Source organism: Neolamprologus brichardi, chromosome 18, assembly GCF_056152115.1.
Source record: "Neolamprologus brichardi isolate AB-2024 chromosome 18, ASM5615211v1, whole genome shotgun sequence".
In the NCBI taxonomy this organism is placed as follows: domain Eukaryota; kingdom Metazoa; phylum Chordata; class Actinopteri; order Cichliformes; family Cichlidae; genus Neolamprologus; species Neolamprologus brichardi.
This window is the reverse complement of record NC_142121.1, coordinates 19,588,153-19,614,645: the sequence shown is the minus strand read 5'-3', so window position 1 is coordinate 19,614,645 and position 26,493 is coordinate 19,588,153. Positions and strand designations below refer to the sequence as shown.

General features: G+C 39.7%; 1 protein-coding gene across 4 annotated transcripts; it reads right to left on the bottom strand.

The window, feature by feature from the left end:
* Nucleotides 1–540: 540 nt before the first annotated feature.
* Nucleotides 541–25,987, bottom strand: klhl14 (kelch-like family member 14). Of its 4 annotated transcripts, none has more exons than XM_087832592.1 (10): nucleotides 22,379–25,987; nucleotide 20,607; nucleotides 16,510–17,410; nucleotides 14,457–14,578; nucleotides 9,654–9,743; nucleotides 8,824–8,902; nucleotides 7,939–8,129; nucleotides 6,964–7,122; nucleotides 3,946–4,103; nucleotides 541–2,598 (listed from the first exon to the last, which is right to left on the bottom strand). In XM_087832592.1, exons 1-10 carry the CDS (start codon nucleotides 22,526–22,528, stop codon nucleotides 2,458–2,460), a joined length of 1,992 nt encoding a protein of 663 aa, XP_087688718.1. In that variant the 5' UTR covers nucleotides 22,529–25,987; the 3' UTR covers nucleotides 541–2,457. The 4 variants fall into 4 exon arrangements, with proteins under 4 accessions (XP_087688718.1, XP_006786443.1, XP_006786440.1 ...); XM_006786380.3 differs by lacking the exon at nucleotide 20,607 and having other exon boundaries at nucleotides 16,510–16,904; nucleotides 16,989–17,410; nucleotides 22,379–22,460; XM_006786377.3 differs by lacking the exon at nucleotide 20,607 and having other exon boundaries at nucleotides 22,379–22,582.
* Between the last annotated feature and the right edge of the window lie 506 nt (nucleotides 25,988–26,493).

Genomic DNA, 26,493 nt, shown 5'->3' with positions numbered 1-26,493 from the left:
CGATTATTGTAGCTCAGTCATCATATGCATCTGGTGCAGAACACAGCAGCTAGTGTGCTAGCACAAGCGAGCTGACACTTGCACATCGTTCCCATTCTTGCTGCCCTTCACTGGCTTCCAGAGAAATTCTGAATTTATTTTAGGATTTTATTAATAATATATAAAACGCTACATTGACCGGTTTCTACATATATACAGCCGAACTACCGAGACCTGATCACTGCAGCAGACTTCTCAGATTTCTGATCTGATTTTAAAATTTTCTTATTTGAAAACTACAGGTGATTGTTGTTTTGAGGTTGTAGCATCTGAACTCTGGAGGAATCGGGTTCGTTTTGAAAGACTCCCAAAAACTAATTTCTATAGGTTAGCTTTTCTTTGAGTATCTGCGGTCTAATAAAGTTATTGTTATTAAATAAAGTTTTAAGCAGATTTTTGTGACGTGATTTTGAGAAACGTTTCTGTTTAAAGGTAGTTACCCTTGTGGGATTGTTCACATCTCGTCGCTGGACTTGAACAAATGTCACAAACTCAGACACATTTTAATCATCAAGAGTCATTTTATTTTCATATTCTAAAATGCAAAGGACATAACAGGATTTGAGAATAAATCCAAGGTTGAGTGCACAAAAATGTTTCACTGCAGGCGATTATTTACAAGAATGAAATCAACGTTTCTTTTCTTTTTTCATTTTTTTTTTTTAAAGAATTCAACAGGTACTGCATCAATAATTAGAGTCAGGTTTTTGAACCTCATAACGTAGACAAGACTGGACTTCATTTGTACTGAAGATACTTTTTTAAACACAGCACATTCAGTAATTTACATTTTACATTTTAGTGAACTTTGCTGAAATAAAAGTTCACTATTAGTGCATTAAAGCCCACCGTATGTTTGTTTAATTTAGTCTTTTATACATTAAAGATTAAAATCTCATCAAGGTAATGCTATGTGGCCTCACAAACAGGCCTGTTAAAATGAAGCTGTACAGGAGAACAAGCTACACAAGTGTCCTCTGCATCAGTTTAGCCCAACGTGCTACCCAGAAACACGTTGGCTAGTAGTTACAATTTGATTGTACCATCATTGTTTAATTAACGTTAGTTAATTATAAGTTATTCATGTGAATATTAGGAATCAATAGTGATCCTTAAATTGTCTTGCCTGCAGCATGACATTGGTTAGAGTTTTGCTTCGTTCAACAAGTTAAATGATTAAAGGGGATCTGTTATGTTCATTTCCAGTGTCAAATTTTGAGTCCTACACAGCTTTGTGTGATTTATAGTTTTTTAAAAAAAATCCTTATTTAACTTATACTGAGTCTTGATGATGCCCCTCACTTAATCTTCTGCTGTTTTAACTCCAGTCCCCAGTGCTTTAAGCATACTTCCTTTTGATTGGCTGTTCCTCATAAGCAGAAGGTTTGTGGGTGGGGCTTCAGTGCTCAAATGCATGCCTGAGATGATCATATTGAAAAAATCCACTTTCTATGACATCATACAGAGCCAAAAGTAGAAAAACTGTTTGAAAGTGATTGTGGGGATTATTTGCACATACACTATTTAGACTTTGACCATGTTTAATGAAGGAAAACACCATTTTCACAGTATATACATGATAGAGGAAAAGGAAAAACATAATAGACCCCCTTTAAGATCAAAAAATAGGGCTGGGTCATGTGGACACATGCTCAAAAAGATCAATGAGTATATTTGTGTCTTTTTTTAAGTGTCTTCCTGGTTGTTTATCTACGTTCATGTCTAATTCCATGTCTAATTGAACATTTCTGCACATACCGTGACAGTTAAATAGTGACAGCTGTTAGGGTTTTCTGAAAATGTCCCCTTTTGATTGCGCAAATATGTTCATTTTCAGAGACAGACAACAAAACTGTTGTATAATTCTCTAACCAGGTAATAAGTGAGCGTACCCAGCCATAGAACAATGAGCAATAACATAACGGATGAAGACTATTTATACATTTTGATCATCACAGGTCATGTTACTCACCCAGTCCTAGTGTAACTTCATGTCCCGATGTAATTTGAAACAACACTGCATTTAGCTGGAGTTATGCCGCTACTGAATACAAGATACAATGGATTTGAAAGCTATAATTCAGCTCAACACTATGCGTGCTATAGAAGAGAAGCCAAAAACACTTACTATCCGCTTAAATAAAAAAATCGAATATGGAACCAACCATTTCTCAGAACACAGATGAGTTTAAATACATGACTCACACAATTATCTTTTTTTTTTTTCTTCGATCCTTCAGTAGAGAGAATAACGAAAGTGCTCTGGTCAAACTTGTAAAAAAATAATTTATACACACCCCCAGCATATGACTGGAAAATCTGTCATGAAATTGTTGACAACTGTTTTGCTTATTGATGGTCCTCCCCCCAATCACTCTGCTGCCCATCACCCTCGACGCCCGTTGGCTGGATTAGTTGTCATTTGTTAAAAGGCAGGCAGGCGGGCAGTATGACGGTGGAGCAGGCTGGGCCCGCTAGAGGCTCTGCCACCTCTCCCTCCAACTCTGTCCATGTTCCTTTCTCTGGGCTGTAGCAGATTGTCGAAGACTTATACGCCCCCTGAGGGAAAAAGAAAAACAAGAAAATCAACTGATTTTCTTTAGTCCTCTTAGTGCTGTTTGGATTTCTGTGGGGAATTACTAAACTATATATGTATTAATCCAGAGTTTCTTCTTGCCTGAGCAACCCTTTCTAAAAATTAAAGTGCCCCAAAAATACTGAGCTTTATTCTAACCAGTACTGCAAACACAGTTATATATATATATATATTAGGGGTGCAACGATACACAAAAATCACGGTTCGGTTTGATACTTTGGTGTCACGGTTCGATATTTTCTTGATACAAAAAAATTTTCATACCTTTTTAATTTGTCATTTATTATATATATATTTTTTAACTCAAAAGAACAGTTTTTAAATTTAATGTTGCTGAAACAACAAAATAATAATAATAATAAAAAATCTATCTGATCGAGAAATCACTCATCTTTGGAAAAGAGACTTTATTACAGAGAAATGGCTCTTTCCAAAATAAAAGCTATACTATACGCTTCTTCTGGGCTATATTCTCAGCAGCATATTAAACATATCAGGTCCCCATAAGGAGACTCATGTGCTAACAGCTGTCTAAATGACTCGGGTAAAGTTTGTAGCATGCATGCTTGTTGTTTTTGTCTGCCTCCACTTGTCTTTGCACTAGGATGATGTCCACGTAAATGTGCAGTCATATTTGTTGTGTTCCCACTAGTGCTGTCAGCGTTAATCTTGTTAAAATGACATTAACGCCATAACGCAGCAAATCTCCGTTATCGCCCAGTGTGTGGGGCTGGACGGTGTCAACACGTTAACAAGCTAACGGTGCAGTTCTCACAAATTGAGCATTGCGTGGCACATCCGACATACTGTTTTACTTTTGTCCATGACGCGCTTACCATCAGGGTCATGCTTCACATGAAAACCAAGATAGTACCAAACGCCAGCTCTGAATGAGGGTGGGGGAGGTTCAATTTCGGGTAGCGTTGAGGTAGTTGCCATGTTGCAACGAGCTTAGCTTCTGTCTTGCTAGCTTGCGCTGCGCTCAGTGGATCTGCACTCCACAGTGCAGCCTGGGCGGAGTAGTCAAACGCAGATCCACTGAGCGCTCAACACAGACAGCATCGTCAGAAGAAAAGTTGATAAAAATAAATAAAAAAATTTGTATTGTTTGATACATATGTGTACTGAACCGAAAGCACTGTATCAAACGGTTCAATATCGATACGAGTATTGTTGCACCCCTATATATATATATATATATATATACACGTGTGTGTGTGTGTGTGTGTGTGTGTGTGTGTGTGTGTGTGTGTGTAGATAGATATGTAAAACATAGATAGATAAAGACATATATGTACTACATTGAATACCATGCTCCAGCTGTAGCCTCCCACAAGATAAATGCTGTCATCCAAAACGGCACAGCCTGGACCGCTGCGACCCTCCAGGATGGGTGTCTGGAGGATATTCCACTGGTCAGCTTTTGGGTCGTAACACTCAACCAACATTACATCTAGATGGGAGAAACCTACATGACAGAGATAAGATAAGATAAGATAAGATACCCTGTCATCATAGGTTTAGGTTACAGTAGAGGTAGGGTGAAAAAGGTGTGCAGATGTTAGAAATAAAAAGGCAAGTGTTTATTTTTCCCAAAAGTTAAACAAAATCTAAAAGGAACAGAAACCCAAAGAAAAGCACAAATCCACAGTGACACAGAGGGCAGGACACGTGGTGAACATGGGAGCATAACTTATTCCACGTCCTTAAGGACTTTCTATCTATCACACAGAATCACAATCCAATGGATTCATCAGGTGCAAGTGTCTTGCCCAAAGACACTCAGGCACGCAGACTGCAGGAGCCGAAGATTAAACAACCAACCATTTGATTAAAAGACAACCCACTCCACCTCCTGATCACCCCGATCCAACTAGCAATCCAACAAAGAAAGAAAACAATATATCAAAGAAATACAGGAAATAACCCAAAAGACAAATAACTAACGCCAACACAAGAAGACTCACACTGAATGTGATAACAGAGGCAGAGGAACACAGAAGGCACTCAACACAAGACAGCAGGAAGCAAAGACAGGCAGCTACGGTGGCCGCTTTAGGACAAACATGTTTTAGACAGGAGAGATCAACAACATTAAATTTAGACTGTACCCCATAACAGCTGTGGCTGGCCACCATTTTTGTATTACAGGTTTTGCACACACTATATTTTAATATATTTTAATAATATCAATGCTTATATTAAATGTTTTGGGATATTTTAGTTACCATTCACCCAGCTAGCAAAGTAATTCTTTTAGCTATCTGGGTAGGCTATCAGTCTGATATTAACCTTGGCTGTAAAGCTTTGTGAAAGGGGTCCGATATAGGCCAATGAGTCAGTGAAGCTCACTTTTGACCGAAGACAGTGATTGTGAGGTGAGCTGCTGAGGATATCCTGGACTGCTCTTGTCAGTAAGATCTGTTTTTTGCCGCTGTTAGCTGCCGTTAGCCTCTGTTACCCACTGTTAGCAGCTGTCAAGTGAAATTGTCTTTGAAATTTGTGAAACATTGCTCTACACTTAGCGGATTCAGTTGAATTAAACTGAATTTTAAGTTTTAGGATCGCATGTCTAATCTGTAGGCAGTAAATAATTGCGACAATATCAGGAATAAATGCATTCAAGATGGCGAAGCAACATGGCGGATTCCACAAACTGGCGCTGGCTCCTGTGTACTTCTAATAGATTATTTTCTAAGTTTCTTAAAATGCATGAGTTTGTTGTATTAATTAATTACTAATCTATCTAATTGGTGTGTAATAATAATGTTGTACTCATAATCTAATTTATGAGTACAACATTATTTTTTATTAAATGAACTAAAAAAAACTCAGTACCCTTAACAATAGCATAAAACCTGAACTCACCGTCACATCACAAAAAGAAAACTAGACAGAAAACGCTAAATTCAAACATTCCTGTGGACCAATCGGGTTTCAGACAGTTTTGGTTTCATATGCTTGCACTACAGTACAACTGTAAATGAAATCCACACAAACCACCACGTGACTGCACTGACACAAGGCTGGTTAACAACATGACATTGAAACTACCCCATTGTGCTCTTACAGGAAACATAACTGAAAAAATATTATTTCACTGAAAAGATTTGAATTTTAAAGAAAAAAAGAGCACGCTCTATATCCTACGAAATGAGACAAATCTTTTCTTATTTTTTCCTGCTGGGGAGATGGTCCAGTGTAACTCCTTTCCTCCTTTTTCTTGAAACTATTCATTCAGTCAGTTCATTCTATCCTTCACTTAGCCTATCCCAGCTGACCCAAAATAAAAATGAATGACTCTTAAAGCCTGTCAATACAACAATGAGCATAACTAAGGCAAACAGAACTATAACAATCTTTAAAAAAACATTAATATAGTTAAAGTTTTGATTTAAAGCGACGCCTTGACAAAAAGCTAATTTTATTACAGTCCCTTACTATGTGGCACTATATAGCATTACGTTCTTTCCTTTACTAAAGGATGGTTCAGTTTATCCTGTGCTAAAGGAGGAGGAACCTTTGAAGCATTTATATTTAGTATTTAAAGAATTCGCGCAATTTGATATTTGACCACAGCCGTTCTCTTTCTCAACATAACGCTTTAGGCGTTAGGCTTTATTTTGCTTCTCATGGTTTGAATCTTTATTCTGTTCTCGCCAGTGTGTCCAGTATGTTCCTTGTGTCCAGTTGATGGGTTTCCCCTTTAGTTAAACTCTTGCAGACATGTTGCTTTTTTTTGTCTATTTGCTGATAGAGACAAATTTTTGTTGTTGTTCCATCTGCCGCATTCGGTTCCACCTCCCTCACAGTTTCACTACATCTCAAGGTTTCTTCCTTCACCACCAACTCACAGACACAAACCAGCAAGACAGACATCGATGTGCACAGATTCCCTCCTACAGTGAGCGTGAGGAAACACAAGTTTGGATATGGACACAATCATACTCAGAGGCACGTGCAGGTTTTTTATGAGCTGAATTTGCAGCAGTGAAGAGCCAACTGAACACATCTGTTTAACAGTGTTTTTACGAAAGAGCGTAGCTAAAGAGAGGATTCAAAGAGAGACAAGCTGAGCTTGTCATAATTCCCATGACCACATTCTGTTTTCCTGAACAAATGCAAATGAACAGCACACGTTTTTGTTCTTTTTCACATTTTGTACTATGAATACTAAAGAGTGCGAGAAATGGAGGCTACAGTGTTGCACAGGGTAATTAAGGTCACTGCCTGCTCACAATGGCAACATGATTTTCACACGTACTTTTCAAAAAAGTATCAATCTTGACCTGCTTTCTGTTCGTTGTCTGAAAAGCTCGAGTGCTTACCTTTCAAATGGTTTCCACCAATAGCATACAGGCGGTCATTCATCCCAGCCAGAGCATGAATGGCACGCTTTGTGTTCATATCTTGTTTCCTCGCCCACACATCCATTATAGGGTCGTAGCAGTAAAGCCAGGAGACATACTCGCCATTGTGCACGCCTCCTGCAACAGGTAAACACAGCAGTGTGTCATTAATACTCTGTGGAGCTACAGCACGCGGCACATGGACATACTGGATCCAAATGTAGTACTATCCCCAGATATACAGTAAATAACTGGAAAAGAAAAAACATTTTTGGCTCTTCAAGAAAACTTTGGTTAGAGTCAGTTTGTAAAAGAGGAGGGTTTCACTTCCGGATTTTCCTGCAGGGAGGTGATGAGTGGTTCAATGATGTATCACTAAAATCTGACATATGACTTTCTGGTGTCAGCAAGTAGAAGAATTATACAAACCAAAGTTATATTGAAATGTATCTAATAAAAAGCATTACAAATTTGAACTCTTTCTGTGGCCATTTCTTTGAAGAAGAACTGATGTATACATTCAAGCCTCTTTACAGGGCTTCAGAAATTCTGCTACTTACATGAACACATCTCTTGAGGGAGTCTGAGGTAATATTGGATGGTAATCTGGGGCTGTGCTGTTACTAAGAAGAGGTTCACTCTCTCTTTCTCTCTCTTTTTTTTAAACTCAAGTCTACTTTAGCTGCTATAAGCTCACCTCAAGCTCCAACTGAACTGCTGGCAGTTTTGACAAAGATGAACAATCAGTCCTGATGCATTGATTTTAATCATTTTTCTGGAGTGGAGTTGGTTTTTCTTTGTGGTGTAATTAAATGGATGTGTTTACCTCTCTGTGCCATAAACACAATGTGCCTTTTTGTACAGTTTCCTCCATGTAGCGCGCCTTTTTGCATAATAATAAGGCGTAATAATAATAATAATACATGCGACTCGTGTACAGCTCCTCTAACTGACCTGATATGTAGATCTTGCCATTGTGCACCGCTCCTGCATGGGCAGCCAGAGGCTGTGGCAGAGACGACACGTAGTTCCACTCATTTGTCTCCAGGTTGTAGGATTCCACGCTGGAGAGGTAGCCCGCCTCGTTCCTGCCACCAATCACGTACAGGTGCTTATCCAGGCGACAGGCAAAGAAGCTGGCTCTCCTGAGGAGGACGCATTAACCAGACAACATCATTAAACCTATGATGAGAATCACTGTTGTTGTTTTTTGTTTTTTTCCAGCTTCTGTCTAAGGTGCAAATCATTCTTAAAAAAACAAAAAAAACATCATAAGACGAGAGATAAGTTAAGCATGTACATGCTTCTAGGCTGTGAGCATCTGTTTTCATGCCTGTGTAATGGGCTTGCTTACTTCTGCATGATGTAATACCTTGTAAAAGGATTTTGAACCAAAAAAAACAGCACATAGTTCTGTTTACAGCCCAATGAGCATTACTTTATTCTTCTGTTGGCTGGTTTTCTACACCTAGGTAAGAGTAGTAGCATTTTTTTTTTAATCTTATGTTGATGTTTATATTTTTAGGTTTTCTAAACACCATTTCCCAAGAGAACTACACATCTGCTATCACAGCTGAACAGAAGACTTGTGAAGTTGTTGGATCTCACAAATTACAACTAAAATCCAAGTAGCATCTTCATGAATGCCAAAACTTGTGAACTTCACTAAGGTCATAAAGGTTTCCGTTTCTTATTAGGTGATGCAATGAGTGGTGGGATTCTGAGAAGTATACAAAACACGTAATGAGAGACGGATGAGAGAAAATGGGTTACTGAAGCTGAATAAACAGAAGCTAGTACTGATGTCAACATTTCTGAGAGGACAAAAAAAAGGCTCACCTCTCCTGCATTGGAGGCAACTGTATCCAACTGTTGAATCTGGGATCGTAGCGGCTGACAAAATTAGTGCTGTGCTTTCCTGCGAAACAGAACAGTAGAATACAAATAACTTAGCTCAAAATAAAGCTTCTTTTTGTGCAGTTTAGACATGCTAATGTAATGATCAGTTCTTATTGGCCACATCTTTTCTAATGTTGTTTGTTGTGTACCAATAAAATTCACAAATGCGACTCTCCCCAGTCTTCATTAATCACCGCCCACACGTGATGATTTGCCTTTTTGCTGCTGTTTGAGCTAACAAGAGCTGACTGAAGTCATGTTTTCTAAGCACAGAGAGATCAGCTCTTGCTAATGTTGTATTCAAAAGACTGCAAATCATCTCTCATGATGTCCATTTGTAGTAAGCTGATTCCTACTCTCAAAACTGAATAAACAACTAATTTCACTAAGTGCAGTGTACATCTGCCTCGCTGTTGTATTACTGTGATAGCTGGTGAAAGAACAAAAAGGCAGAGTAAGAATCCTTGATCGTTTACAGTCTTTGCTTCTTACTATGGCACTGTGTTGCCACCTTTTTGCAAAAAGCCCTCTTAACACTTCTACATCGCAAATATTTCATCATAAACAACAGTAATTTTTCTGTGCCAATTATTGACAAGTGTTGATTGGAGTGTTGTTTGTCCACTCAGAGCTGATCTGGCTGCAGGATGAGTGTTTCAAACCCTCTGAAAGTGTTACATTAACTTGATGGGCTTGAACTTACATAAACTCCAGATTAAGTGAACATGAAAAATTTGCTGTGTGAAATCAGTGGAAAGCAGCGACTGTACCATTGGGGTTCCACTGGTCCTCTCCGCCTAGCAGCAGCAGGAAGTTCTCCACCTCCACCACACAGTGATGTGCGCTGTTGTAAGGCATTACTAGGTGACAGACAAAAAGTCAAAAAGTCAGTTTTAAAAACATGTGGAGAGAAATTTGTATATAAACAGTACCCTGTGTGCGTGCCCTGGCTGTTATAGGTGTACTGTGCTGGTGGTTTCAAAAATCCACTGTGGTTAGCAATTACTTTGTATCATTAAATATGAGAATTAAAAACAAGCCAGTACTTTTCTGTTCAGGACACATTGCAGTCTAGAAAGCACTAACCATAAGTCTCACATTTAATAAAACTGTCAGATCATTTAAAATAAGAACCATGTAACAGTAAAAGTTATCCCATTGAACCACAAATGAAAAAAGCCACTCTTTGTAGCATCTGGATAACTTTTTAACCTCTTTTGTCTCAAAATCATATAGAAAATAGATTCACGTGCAACTTTTTAAAAAAAATCAGAATCAACACAGCCATCAATTGACCGGCGACCTGTTCAAGCTGTACACCGCTTCTTGACCAGTAACAGCTGGGATAGGCTCCAGCCCAACCACAACCCTCAATTTGATAAGCATAAGAAAATGGATGGATGGATGGAGCATCAACACATCTGGTGTAACTCTGTTTGCGCTCTTATACTCAAAGGGGGAAAGTAAATGGCATCTACACTCTCCTTAAATAAATTCAATTAATTCTTAAATGTTTCCACCACACCCACAGGTCAAGCCTTACTACCAATTACTGTCCGACACACTGACCAAAGAGGTTTATTGAACATCTAAGAAGTATTATGTTAACTTTTGAATAGGAAATAATGAAAGTGCTAAATGTTCTGTAATTTAACAGGAGTGGTCAGAGTAAATTTCACACAGACTGTTTGTCATTCTTTGTTTGGAGCAAGATACAAAAAACACAAACAGAAGTTTAAAAAAAAGTCTGGATGGAGAGCTGGTGAGCAAAGAAAGTTGCACTGGATTACTTTCTTGAAACTTGCGATTACAGACAGACTAATATATGATTTTACAATTGATACCAATACCGATATTTAGTGATTTTAAAAATCCAATATACTGATATATTGACCGACATTTTTTTTTCAGACATATGAAACCTTAACAGATTTCCCTAACATATTTTTTAGTGTGGGTCTTCATTTACTCTATCATGCTTTGCCCAGCTGTCCTCAGATCAGTAGTTGTTGTGTTTCTCACTTTCCAAACAGGTGTTGCCCACAGGATGTTTCTCCCTTCTCTTCTTTACTTTTTTCTATAATTTCCATTTATTGGCCATTATAAATGCAACTATTAGGAGAACTGCCAATAGTTAATACTGGCGGATAATACTGACCTGCTGATAAATCAGTCAGGCTTCAGTTGCAGTATAATGCACTGGTTGTGGCGGAGAATGTGCTCTTGCTATTTTCTCTTCACATGAGGCAAAATGTTAAATTATATCATAAAACTCTCTCTCTATATATATATATAATCTGAGGTTTTTTGCTCTTTTTGTTTTGTATTCTCTGGACCATCCATCCACAGGAATGTGAATTCAGCTATTTCGAATAACGATGCCATAAAAACCTCCAGCACTTTAAAGAACAGGAAAAAAAGTATTTAGTGGTAGTAAACTGAATATCATTGGTTTTAAAATGTGATGGACATTTTTTAACATTCTGTAGATAAAATAATTATTTAGTTGATTGAGAAAGTAATTGACAGATTGCTTAATAATCAGATAATTATTACTTGTAACCTTGCATTTATTTAACTGGATAGGTCACCAATTTCTATTTTAGGAATTCGACTCTTAGAAACTAGCTTAGCAACACTGTCCGATAAGTAAAATGTTGGGTGGATGATACCCCTTGTCGTGTGTTAGCGCAGTATAGCATAAACAGCCCAGAGCTGAAGCAGGACCCCTCATGGAGGATTTTTCTTTGTGTATGTTTTCGTGCTCCCCTTCTCTCCTTCATCTTCTTTTGCTAAAGTGACCCCATTGAGATGTAGAGAAATGGTCTTAGGTGACAGTCATAATGAACATGATCATGTTCACTCAATAAATCTCAGGCCCGGTGCTTTTTGAGCACAAATCAGTGAAATGTTAAAGCCCACCTGTCTGTCTCCATCAGTCATTTCCACTGTCACCTCCCCACCGTCTGATGGATCACAGTTGCTGCAAAATTAGACAGCCTTGAATCTCATTTCTTTCCAATTGGCCTCTCTCTGCAATCTCACTCTAGCTGGCTGACATGTGCCGGTCCTCTATGGGAGGGAAGTCTCAGATAGGAACTAATACTACATACACTAAACACAGCTTTATCTCAAACGAGGGGATTAGGTTGCCTGCCTCCAGTGCACCTCAAAGACGAGTGCCATACGACTGCCAAATTCCCTTACATGCTATTTACATTATCATTCAGTCAGCAGCATATAGGACATGGATGGGCGGCTTTTTATTTGATGTCTAGTGACTTGTACTCATACTAAAAATCATCTCGTACCCATGTGAGAAGAAGATTATTGCTTTACAATATGTCACAGACCACAGTATCTAGAGTACTGCGGTGGGTTTTGGGACATTTGGGATATACTGTAGGTGAACGGTGAGATAATTACAGTAGCAGGGTATAATAACTGGAATTACTATGCTAATCTTGTGCACTGAAAAATAAATGCATTAATTATTTTTCCTTCTACAGTATTTATACCTGAGAAAGTGAATCCGATTAACCTATTTGTGCCCTTTTAACCCAAATTGTCCACTAACCCAAGAGTGTGAAAAGCCATAAGAGGGCAGGATGAGCACGTCCTCTATGAGATGGACGCCATCACTCCGGTCTACAGTGAGCTCTAGGGCTCACTAGAGGGAGTCAGAAACCTCTGCATAGAGGCACAGTCAGGGTCGGTTGAATGACTCCACAGCTAATGCACCACTGCTGCTCCAGCTCTGATGTGCCTTTAACACCGCTACAATTGCATCCCACTGAGCTGAATTCCTTTGTTCTAGGGCCATGCTGCATGGACACCATACATGCAGCATGGAGATCCAGATTTTAATATTAGGTTGGTTTAAAGAAGAAGAAAAGAACAACCTAGCATTGTGGCTGAATCTGTGCCTGCCTTTGTCTTGCATTGGTCCACGCTGCTGTGGGTACACTAGATGGCAAACTTTACACTGGAATCACCGAGCAGTGTGTATATCAGATACACTGAAAGGGATCAGATTCTTCCCAAATTGTGTTGATGAATGTCTTAATCAAAGGCTGTCCCTCTCAGGTTTCGGCTCATTGAAAAGTTATGATTGAATGTTAATAATCTTCTATTCCACATCCATTGTGAGGAGGCTACATCAGGTGGTCACTGATGTGTTAAGGGGATGATTTTGCAGTTTTGTCCTTCCACTTGGCCACGGACCATTTGAGTGTTAACTTTTTTAGTTCTGAGTGATGGAAATCCCTATTGACCTTTTGCCTGGTGCAGTTTGTACCAGTGAGTGAGAGTTTAATGACAAAAACAACAACAACAACAACAACAACAACAACAACATAAACAGCGAGCTTCAGGCTGTTGTGTATGCCTGGCTCCTTCAGTTAAAAAAAAAAAAAAGCTCTAATAGGTTTGGACAAACATGAGCTAAAACATCAGACTGCTGCCAGGAAATGTTATGATTTGAGCAGAGGAAGAAACCATGTCAGAGACTGCTGGTGATTTTAAGACCCGACAGCAAAAGCATAAAACCAGATTTATTCAGATTTGAACCATAAAGGGAGAACATAAACTGCACAGGACCGAGCTGACAGAAAGCAGACCTATAGCTAATATATATGAATGGATAGGTGATCCTGAGATATGACTGCAACCAAAACACAGGACAAAAACTCAATATGTCCAGCAATGATGGGGCAAAGGAGAAACGCGGTCTCTCATTAGCTCTTTTTTTGACCTTTGCAATATGGCAACAATATAGTAGTGAGCCTTAAAAAGGTCAGGGAAGACAGAGAGAGCGAGAGAAGAGCATAGTGCACTCTACAGAGGAGAGTGCAGCAGGGATGTGTTTGAAATCTCACAAAGGTTTTCTAGGAAATTATCACAATTTACCTTCATTATAATATTAAAAAATAAGATAAAATGAGATAAAATCTATTTTTGCTTTTGTTTCCATTGTTGTCCCTGTTACCTAAGAATGGTTGACATCAACATTTAAGCTGCAGTGTTCCACTAACCCCTCTGTGCTATTTATTCACCTTAAGTAAACCCAATATCAACAGCGACACCGGGTCAACAGGCTAAACTGCCACGCCGTGTATTACCATGTGTGGGTTAATTCAATGTTATGAGTTGATCAATATGAACGAGTAATCACGCTGCATTTAAAAGTAATTGGGAAAAGATGTCACTCCTTAACGTTCTGTCTCAGCCACAATAGATCATTAGATTCAAGTAAATCTCATCGTGCATCCTGCCAGCACATATCAGCAAAAAAACAAGGGAAAGCATGCATGACGCTCCACAGTGCTGTGAAGTCACGCTCTGATTAAAAACTTATATTAAAAGTGATAGTGACACATTATTACCTGAAGGATTTAGGGAACTCTTGTCCCTCGTTTTTGGTGAAAATTAACCAGTGTTAAAGTCATCCAAAGGAACAACTATTTCTCATCATAAAAGCCAGTAACACGGGATGCCTCAGGTAATAAATAAATAAATAAATGTAAAAAATATATATATATATATTTTTTTTAAATCACAGCCTTTCTACTCACTTGTGAGGATCTTCCATGTCTTTTTCTCATCGTCATAGTACTGGACCAAATTACTGGGGAGACGATCAGGTCCAGGAGGCAAACCACCCACCAGTAACAGCATCCTCTTATTGGAACGGATTCTGCAATGTCAAAAGTGTGGGTGTGCGGACAAGTGTTCAATAACATGCAATAAAAGACATATTAAGGCCTGGAATAAAACATGCAAACACAAAAACACAAGCACAGCTTCAACTTGACACCTTTAATTCCTTGATTTACTACGACGAAATTAACAGAGCTTCCCTGGAGTATTTTTATTTTTCACTTTGCTGATGCTGATTGTATGAATGAATTAATCTGTGAATAAAATAAAGAATAAATGCACAGCTAGATGAATAACTGCTTCTTATCCAAGTACTTCTACTAAAGTCAAGATTGCTAATCAGGAAATATGCGACCACATTTATTGTGATTAATAAAAATTGCTCAATCGTTTTGATGTGTTATTGGATCGTTATTGCACTCTAAAGATATCTTTTCAATTAGCTGTGAAGCGAGGACAGTCCTGTAGGGTGCCATGCTGGAGGCTAAAAGCACAATTGAGAACATAAACCTGCCTATACAATGTCTCCATTTCATTGGCTACAGTGATTCATGTGACATGCCTTAGCCAATTGTTGGAAATTTCCTGCTGTTTGTATATGATATATAACCTCAAAGCCGTGCACTTTACTGCACATCAATGACCATTATCTGGCTCCTAATGGATTTCAACACAAATCTACCAATTTATCACAATATGCACTAAAACATTAAGAGTAGCTGGCCTTTAGATTCAGACACATTCACCTTTTTCCCTTTTCCATATTTTACTTTTTTATGCTTGGGTAAGTCACCGTCGCCTCGGTGTATTCTCCCTCATGCTGGCCCAATCGGAAGTGTTTTAGGGTTATTCATATGCAAATGAGCCCCTGGACATAGATAATGGTGATTAATTGAGGGGAGAGAAACAGTGGCATGTGAAACTAATTATGAGGATTCTTGAATCTTTGCTCGTTTAGGTCCATATGTGGGATCAGATATATTATTGGGATAATGTACAAGTAGGTACTTGTAGAATGGTTTTATGTCCTGATTATTTCTGTAATTTCCAAATGTTTTCATAAAGTTTAGATTCTCTTATGCCACAATTTTGTTTAGTTGTTTTTCCCCAAGACTCACAAGTGTAGTGATAAAAAAAAACAACAACTGAGTATTGATACTATCGATTACAAAAAAAAAAGTCTCAGCTGTCTGACTGTGATCAGTTGTCACCATAAGAGACAATAGCCATGTACTAACCAGCCCTAAAAGTGCAGATCAGGACAAACATGAAAGTAAGCCATGTTTTTGTGTGAGTGAGACACGTGCATGCAACACGAATGGAAGCAGCATTGTCCAATTCATGAAAAGGAATTCTAAACATCAAATCAAATAAAAAAAAACAACATTTTGAATGTATTATATTTGTCTTCATTGTAATATCAGTAACAAGGAATCTCTGTACTTGGATCATAAGCATCTTGCAATTACCATTTAATTCTGGTCACAATTCAATTACAGCATTTCAAATTGTATTCATGAGAGTTGCTACGAATCAAATGCATAACCTTTATCTAGATTGTAGCAATCTTGTCTACACTGATTAGAGAGTAATTGCACAGATGTGTGAGGAAATAAAGACATGTTTTCTTTTGTAAAACAGGAGGGAACATTGTAATGATGGATACAGTGGAGCACAGAGTGCATCACGACCTCTGGCAGCAGGTATTATGTTACAGGAGCACCAAAATCCTCATGAACTAGTCCTGAAATGCCACACCGTCTACATGGTCTACACCGACCACCTACATGCTCTACATTAAACAGGCGGTGGGATCAATACATGAGCAAGTGCATAATGCTTGTGTCTGTAATTTGTTCAAATTTAACAAGTGGGAGGCATTTAATCACCCACTGCCCAGTCTCAAACAGCTCACTGTGGTGTGATTGTGTGAATTTATGTCTGAGTGTTTATCTGTCTCGTTCTCACCTGCTGGCCGTGGTCTGCCTGCAGTGCTGCCTGAAGGGCATCAGGTGGTAGTTCATGGCATCCAGGAGTAGTTTCTGGCACACAGGGTCACTCCTCATGAAGTCAACAGACTGAACTCTCTCCACCAACTCTGGGGCAGGTATAAGGGCAAAGCGTAGCCTCTTCATAAGGTCCGGTGCATAGTGCATGCGAGTCTCCCGGTCATGCTCCAGCCAGAGGACTGACATCTGGAAGAGAGCCAGCTCTGACTCCACTGGGGGTGGCAGAGCATCTAGCATGGCACACATCTCCTCAAAGTTCAACAGCAGCACATCCTCCACCAGGTACTTGTTGGCCAGCTTCTTGGTCTCGTCCAGTCCATGGAGTGCAGCAATCTTGCAGATCTGCTTGTAGTTCTGCACAGAGATCTGGTCATTAAGGAACTGCACGCTAAGCTTGGTAATCTGGGGGATATTGAGGATCTTGCTGACTGACAGCACCTCTTCCACTGTGTCCAGGGAAAGAGTAACATTGGCAGTATACAGGTACTCCAGCACTAATCGTAGTCCAATGGAGGAGCAGCCCTGGAGCACTAGGTTATTTATGGGCCTGGCGCTGGTGGTCACCAGCTTGTCATCAGGAGAGGATGAAGGGGTCCCACTGCTGCCCTGGTCCCCTTTGCTTCCTTCATTGTTCATTACATTATGGGAGGAAAAGAGGGATCTGAAATACTGGGAGCAAGATGCCAACACAGCTTTGTGGCAGTGGAACTGCTGTCCCTGGGCAGTCAGAGTCACATCACAGAAAAGCTGCTTCCGCCACAAGAGATTGAGCCCATGCAGCAGGGTGTCACTGTGTGTTGGGTCAAAGGTGGATGTTCTATCACCCGATCTGGACATGACTTCCTGAATGTGAACGCCACCTAGGCAACAAATAAACCATGCAAGCCATTTACCTCAGGTCATTTATTTCCACAACACACGTTGCCTATACATCGCTATCAGTCAACTATTACAGCAGAAAACGATTTCTCGAATAAGTTATTGAACAGATCGCCCGTCCATCCAGCGGGGAAGAGCCGTCATGCCACGCCAGCCGGCGACAATCTACATCCAGCACGGCTTCATTCGCCTTCAACTTTGAGCTCTGGTCGTAAAGCAACAAACAAAAACGCAGCAGTTCCCACAGCGTGCCACTCTTATTCATTCTTAACTCAAGAAGCGGATGGTTTTAAATGGAGGCTGATGTTTGAAGGGCGCTGTCAAAACAAAAAAAAAGAAAGAAAGAAAAAAAAAATCGGAGGATACGGAGATGCTGCGGCGCTTTCTCCCCCTCGGTAACGCGGCTGAAGTTGTCCGATAAGGAAAAAAGAGACAGCCGCTACGGTGGACGGATAACATGCAGCATTCAGCCAACACTTATCCCTTCTCCTGCCTTGCTGCACACCCCCACAATGAGGACATTACACATCGCACAGATTTACGGAGTCATACAAAAGCAATTAGTTTGTCTCCGAGCCGTCAGCAGCGGTACGGGTGCGTTTTGCTTTTTTAGCCTACCTGAGTTAAGCGGACGTGAGTATCGACAAAATATTCACTGAAATGCAGCTTTCGCTAAAGTTAAATGGGATGTGCATATCTTTTTCATACTTAGACTGTTAAAAAAGCTATTTCCATGTGCGTAATGTGTGTAAACTTGACACAAGCGTGCCGTAACCGTTGTCGCCAGATTCTCTAAAAGCGCCTGTCACAACTAAATGATGTGAGCAGCTTGCCTGAGAAGGAGCCAAACTTACCTGACTTCAGCTCTTGACCAAAAAAAAGGAAAGTAAGCTTCGGGTTCCCAATAATCTCACTTGAATTTTCCTTTGTTCTCCTTTTAAGAAATGTCCTTTTTCCTTTAAAGTCTATGGCGTCTCAAAATAACCATTGATTCCAACTCATAAAGTCACTATTTCGGGTTATTTGTTGACGTTGATCATTTGTTCTTCTGAATTAACAAGAAGTGTGTGAGTGTGTGAGAGGGAGCTGTGCTTTCTGCAAGAGAAGAAGAAGAAGAAATATACGTGTGACAAATTATGCTACCAAGAAACAACACATCATTATCCTTGGGCCTGGGGCTCAGTGAGTCGTAACGAGAGTAATAGGAAATCCACGGTTGGGGAGAGAAACGGTCGTGCATGGCCGGTGGAGAGAGACCATGCAGGGGTATGGATGCTGGAGAGACTCGCAAAATTATGGCTCAAGGCTATTGTAAAAACTGTCGAGCGTAAATGACTGCGATTTCAAACATCTATGGAAGAAAGAAAAGAGAAAGGGGGAGAAAAACCGAGTCTTTCCCTCGCTGTTATAGAGAGAACCGTCAAGTTTTAGTGCGCATTGCTAATTAGTCAATTTCTCTCTGCCTTCACAGCCCGACGACTTTGCTGCTGAGCTGAAACTGCTAATTTCTGGGACCAGCCTTTTTTTGGCTGTGAACTGGATGGATGAATGGCTTGTCTCGCACAAATGACAAAAAGCCCCTGCCTTAATCTCCATCGCCAAAATAACCCCTCATCTCATTCTGCTCCTACTAGTCCTTCAAAAGAAGGTGCTCTACACAAACTGAAGTTATACATCTGTATAATAAACAGCACCCACCTCAATGTACAGACAAGTGTGCAGACTTTTATCATGTTTAATTAAAAGCAGATAATACCCTCCTTTTTTCTACATTTTAGTGTGACACTGAAGCAGCACTATGAAATGCCACACGTGTACAGAAGGGACATAAAGTTAAAAAAAAAAAAACAACAACAAGCACAAATAAAGAACATATATATTGTTTTCATTAATTATTACCATGTCTGATCAGTTCATTGTTAAACACATAAGGCCTGAAAACACAAAGGGCTGTAACCTAATACAGTGTCCATTAGCGCACAGTAGTTCTGCTGGAGTATTTATATCCACACACCTGCATTTTTGCCCCCAGAGATCCTCCAAGTCTATAAGATCAAAGTGAATCCACTAAAGGAAGTGGCTTGATGAATCACATAGTAAAACTCCTGGTTGGGAATGCTCATATGAACTTATGGATTGCACCAAACACTCTGTCACCACCACAACAAACTAACAGCTGTGAGGCACTAAGTAGTTCCATTGCTAAATTATTAATCTGTCAAATCACTTTGGTATAGCTGCATACAGTTCAACAACAACGAGAGCTTTCAAAAACTCAGAAACATCTCATCTCAAAATTAGGATTCCTTCATTTACCCCCATCACATGAATATAAGGTGATATAATCACCTCAAAAAGCAAACAAAATGCTCACACAGCTAATCAGAAACCGTTAGAAAGGATTTATTAGGCCAGAATAAACTGTCAATTACATAAAGAGCTCAATTAGAGTAAATACACTTACATGTAGGACTCCCATGGGACCAGAAGTGACAGGTACTTCACAACTTAAGAAATGACAGATAGGGATAAATGGCTTTGTTCATATACTATGAAAGAGAGCACCGCCATGCTACCGTCAAGCAATAGCGGACCATACATTGGTAGCATTTATAATAAGAAGGCACCACAATGCTGTTTTGATGTTCAAGTGTTTGACAAGCACACAGCCTGCTAATCCCCAACTTGTAGTTATGCCGAGGAAATTCATTCTACATGAACTCTGCGGTGATGACTGATTAGATTGTGCGCTGCATCTCAAATAATCATCGTCACCGAAGGAAAACTATACTACTCTAATATTAATTAGCGGTTTGAAACCACTATGAAAGCACTTTGTTTTACTGTTTACCACGATTATTGCGTTACCTCATTTCCAGAGGTCTTGACACTGCACAGCACTACAGTAATTCACTGTATTTCACTTTGGAGTCACATATTGTTATCTTTACCAGCACACAGTTAGCACTACATTACCCAAGTCTCGAGCGAGCTATTCTAACGCAATAAAATGACCATTTCCAACTCTTTCAGCTCTTTGTAGCAACTCAGTCTCCTGAGGCCACTGGTCTTCAGATTGCAGGGCGTTTATGGTTGTAAGTTGTTGCAGTGTGCAGAGGGAGGGGGGGGGGGGGGGGGGGTCATCAGATAAGAGAAGAATTTCTAGACTAATTAAACCCTTTGAGACAAAGAATCACACTACAGTGATTTACAACTCTCTGTACCAGTTAACCCGACTCATTTCTTTCTGTCATATTACTCAGATAGCATATCTACCTCTATGGGTAAAAAGTCTTTTTTTTTTTTTTGTCTTCAACATTATGAAAAAAGGAGGGGTGTTAGTGTAAATAACCGCAGTTAGATCAGATTTAAATACTGCAGTATACTCATAATATAAGCTTTTAAGAGCAGACAAAGCTCCCAGCCACTGACCATCTACTCTGTTCGGTGAAAAAGCCCCTGATTTTACACCCAGATACTACGCATCTTCATATGTAATGCTTGCATTATATCATGCTTCCTTATTGTTTCCTTCAGCATAATTTTGTGCCCGTTACAACACATAAAAATGAAGCAAAACACAAACTGTCAGCATTATCGTGGCCTTGGGTAACTGATTAAAGAGCGAACATTTAATCTAATCAGTGCAATGAAACAAAACAACAGGAGAAGCTCCAAAGTTGTGAATAGCAAAGTCTACCAGGCATAATTCCTTTTGCTGGCTGTTGCAGAGGGGTATGCTAAGATAGAAAGTATTATTTTCCTAAATGGAAGGTGTCAGATGGTCACGGAAATGTGATCGGCTGTTCAAGATCACTGCTTCCCATCTGCAATTTGTGACGTGTGAAAGATTCAGCCCAAATGTGCTCACCAAGCGTAAATCCTCAGCACTTTCTCTTATCGTGGAAAAGCAAGATAACCAGCTGTTTACAGATCAGAGAACATATCATATTAATATCATGGAGAGGGTGATATCATCTTGTTTGTAAAATATTTTGTTAACTAAGTGTGGTGTGGTATGGCAACCTATAAAGTGAAAGTTGTAATTTGTGTTTTAGCAAAAGTGCTGCAGTTTAAAGCCCCTTTTTAATGATAAAAAATATATTAAAAGGAGGAAAGCTGAAAATGCTGCCGGGAGCCTCTTCAGAAACACTTTGGTGAGACAAAATTAATGCAAACTGCATGTTACAGTAAATACTCATTACAAGGCTCTTAGAAGTTACATTTAAAGATCCCCCCTTAGTTCCAGTTAACTGTATGTATGAACACAAGCAGGGCTCTCTTTATGCCTCCCTCTCTAATCTTGGAAGAGTTTACAGTTGTGTGGAATTATTTTGCACCATTTTTGGATTTGGAAACCAAACCGCATACTATACTATAGAGAGATTAGTTCTAAAAAAAATGTAGCATTGGCATTAAAGGAACAGGCTGCTTAATCAGAGAAAAAAAGGGTCATCAAAAGTGCAATATTTGTACTAGCAGGTTCAGTTTATTTCAATTAATTGTAAAATCTCAACTCATCCAGTTTTCTGTTTCCTGTTTTTTTAGCACTTTTTTTTTGGATATCGGGACTGATTAGCACATGCTTGTCATTTCAGATCAAAGTTAGTCAGAGATGATTCATAAAACGTCCACTGTGTAATAAATTGGAAGCACTTATATTTGCCATTCAGGGAGTATTGGGAGGCCTGCTGTTTTAAACCCCTAGATCCCCACACATGGCGTAGCCACCACAGACACGGCTCAGAGAGTCAGTCGGCAGCCGGGAGGTGAGCAGAAAGGAACAGGCGGTGTCCCCTCCAGAGTGAGCACAGGAGAGAGAGTGTGTGTGTGTGTGTATGTGTGCGTGTGCACAATATGTGTGTGTGTTGTGGCATTCTCAAATGACAAAAGGATACCAGTTGTGCAGTTCAGGTGGGACGACACACGGAGGTGGTATGGAGACTCACCTGAGGGAGAGTCTGGGCTGCTGGGACCGGGGCTGTAATGGAGACCCAAAGTTGTGTATAGGGGCCGCAGGAGGCCACTGTGCCGTGGAGAAGGTTTGGGGGCTGGAGGAGAGGGGGCTGCTGTTGTGCAGTCTCCCCAGCGTGATGCATCTACCTTCAGGGTGGCAGCAGGCGTGGAGTGGGGTGCGATGGAGCGAACACGGGCTCAGTGGCGCGGTCACCTAGGGACGCTGAAGCTGCTGTAGCAGGACTGATAGTTATTCCTTGGGAGAATTGCAAGATGAGCCCCATTGTATTAGCAACCCCTCTTCTACTAGAATTGTATCAATGTTCTCAAACCTTTGAAGAATGAAGTCAGGGTGCAAAATATCTGACACTTAACATTTTTTGCCGTTTACCAAAAGAAACTTAATTCTTGGACAAACAAAACAAAACAAAAGTAGGACGCAGTAAACAGTTTCCCTCACAATTGGAGCCGTTTCATTGTGTATCAGAATGACTGCTGTCAGAGTTAAACTTCAGTAAATTCCTTTGGCAATGAGAAGCTGGTAAATTATTCCATACTGATTTGAAATTCTCACACATTAAGCTTTTTAATTTCCAAGCAGTACTTTTGTGTTGCAACAGTTTGAGTCGTATCTTTTAGAAATTCTCTGTGTCTAATATGGTCAGCACTCCCAATTATTCACTCCACTGACAAGTGAAACAAATGGGACCAACCAGTGCATTCTGTATTATCTACACCCCTTGGATTCCCTGACAATAATTAATACAATGGCAAGCTGCTGTTACCAGCCTTGACGACATGAGCTCAACAACATAAGCTCTCCCTTTCCAAGAGCTCTTGAAAAGAAATTACATCCAGCGGTGAGGTCATATATATATATCGTGGACACAAGCAGCCGGGAGGTTATGTCATGTTACTGTCTGGGACCCTAGATCAGATGGTACTGTTAACATCAGCAGGTCATTATTCACATCATTACACCATGAATGAAAGGTGCGTGGAATATGTCAGGAATATATGAATGTAGCCCTGAACATAGAGATATACACAGCCTTTAATAGCAAAGACTGTCCCATATGTCAGCGAAGTTCATTAACATGCCACATGATCTTACTGAGGCAGCAGTGCTGACCATCTCACTGGTATGGTCACACACCATTATGTAGGGTTACTTCATTTGCTCATAATGCGGATAAACATGGGGGGAAAAAGCACCTTAATATATACACAGCATACAGTGAATCTAAGTAGTGTTAGGCAAACTGGTTCCATGATTTAAATAAAACTAAATAAAAGCAGATACAGTTTTGTTTTGTGTAATAGCCAACTGACCAATGTGTCCTTTTAAAGAGGTGTCACGCAATCATACTAACCCCTCTTATTTTAGCCTACGAGGATATTAACAGGTTTTTTAATTATAGAGGAGCACTTTGCCTCAACATCCATTAAAGGAATGCCGTGCTAATTTTAAATCCTCGCAGCAGGCATTTGCATCAACAGAAGAAAAGTGGATGAGTTTCTCTTTAACAGCTGTAATTTGTGTTTTCCAATCACCATGCTGATTTCTGCTCATTATACTCCGGTTTCACACCGGTAAGTGAGCAAAGTTTGGATTGATTGACTCTAATTAACTAAAAAATGTTCCAAGCCATGGATTTATTATCATGCTAGCTAGCCACAAATGTCAGAGACTTTCACAAATTATTATCCTCTTAAGATAAATATCTTTGAAATCAAATGAGTGTGGAAACGCGAGGAACATGTATTGTTATACTGATGAATTTGTTTGTCATGTTTTTCTGCTGAGCTCCACATTAAAGACTCACCTGGGCAATCACACGGTTCCAGTGTATTGTTAAGCGGTACTGTATGACTGAATGACAGATGCTGTAGTTACCTAAACTTTAAAGGAACACACACTCAAGTCAGATGAATAAAAATCAGACGATTATATAGTAATATAAAAGAAAATCTTCCCAGATTACAGTGTTATCAGCAGTGACCACACAGGGTGTGCCAGGGTGCACTTTCATCTTATACTACCGAAAACCTATTTCCTCTCGTGTGCTCCAAAACTTGGCAGCATCTCCCTCATTGATATTTTAGACACAGTAGCACCTTTCTCAACTCACATTCTTTCCTCGACTCCATCGGCTCCATGGCTCAACTCTCCACTTTCTCATGAACAAAGAGAGGACGGTTTGAGAGGACGCCTCAGTTTTCCTGGTTTTAAAAAGATCTCAGAGCAGAATTTTGGTTAGCTTAAGAAGACAGAACGTTGCTCTGATTCACTCGGCTTCACTCCAGTGATCAGAAGTGATTACTGAAGTGAATCCAAATGAAACGGGCCCATCGTCTGCACGGTGGCGCCAGGCAGAAATTGAGAATCATGCTGCCTGTAAATCAGATTTTCTCAACATGCCTCTTGCAAAATATGCCTTGATACAAAAGTACAAAAAAATCTTCCAAACCAGCTTTGAGGTATCAGAGTATGCAACAGCACAGCGAGGCATGTGCTGTATGTTTTATCCTCATCATAATGAAACAAGCATGTAATGCCCCTCAGCTGTCAAGTACAGCCCCCCATTAGTATTTCCACAGTCCATCCTCTTTAGAGTAGCAGCATTAAGGTGTGTGCACTTTGAGGCACGCCCGCAGATAGATGTGATGACATCTAGTTGTGGCTCACTTTCATTTATTTAAGGGATTGATTAGATGCAAGGAGAGCAGATAAATGTGCTGGAGAGGCACCTTCATTTGAGAAATTGCCATATAGTCAGTACAGAATATGAGACGGACTGAACATTTTTCTCCTCAAGATGCTTTTAGGGAGCTAGTGGCGTCGTGGCTTTGTGAGCAGTCAACCAAGTTAGTGTCATGCTGAATGTTTGTTCTATAGTATACAGTTGGCCCAAAAACCTATGTATAAAAACTTTATCAAATATCTGAAAAAATCTTTTTTTTTCCCCACATGAGAGATAATGTGTCAGTTTGATTTAAATATATATATTTTTACTTGTTTTATTTTGTTTTTTTCAAGCCGACTTAGTTTGAGATGTTATGCTTAGTGTTATAACATGATACTGAGACATGTTTCAGTCAGTTATTTGCTAAGGTTGTTGTGTCCATACTGCCCCCTTCTGTCTCCTCTAGTATGGAAGGCATCTGTTGTTATCAACAAAACAACAGCATCTCTATCAACTCAGAAGGAAAGGGTAACATATTTTCCAAGGAGTAGTCTAACAGCATTAACCTTGACGCTACTAAAATTCTAATGAGCATAAACATAATTTGTACAATTTAGATTAATATATAAACATTGTTTGTTTTTTAACTTCTTTTCATTCTCGTGGAAATGATAAATATCTAAGGATTTCGCACTTTTTGCACTTTAGCATTTATACAGAGCAGACTTTGTGTTGTTTACCACTAGTATGACATTGTTTAAACATGATGAAAGAAAAATCAATTTTCTACAAGTACTAAATGTGATTCAGTTAAGATTCCAAATTGAAAACAGTGTTTCCCCAGGGTTCTTTAGAAAGCCAGTGGATAGTGCACACACAACATCCTTTTGTGCACACTATTTACCCCTGGATTGCTCCAGGCTAATGTCTCAATAATTTTCACTCCTTTCTCAGGTCCTTCCCACAAAGGACTTAACTAATGATCCATGGACAAAATGAAGCATTTAAATTTATTCATTAATCATTCATCTCCAGCTCATTGAAAATGCTAAACTTCCACAAAATTAAGATTGAATATTGAAAAGTGATTGAGGGAGACAGCTTTCAGTGAGTGAAGAGAGCAGAAGAGTGTGGGCTGCAATAACAAAAAATAGGTTCTTTGGAGAGACGATGGGCTTCGCATGGGCATGGTCAAGGTGGCCAAGGTGTACTAAGTGCTAGTTAAGGTCATGGGGTTTCACTAGTTGTAATTAGATCTTGGAATCTGGAGAAGCGTAGAATTTCTGTCAACACTGCCTGTAATTATTCTCTTTTCCAATTAATGGTGACATAGATTAATTATCTGATGAGGCAAAGCCAATTGCAATCATTCACCCAGCTAAAATTAGATCAGTCCTGACAGCAGCATGAAAGTCACCTGT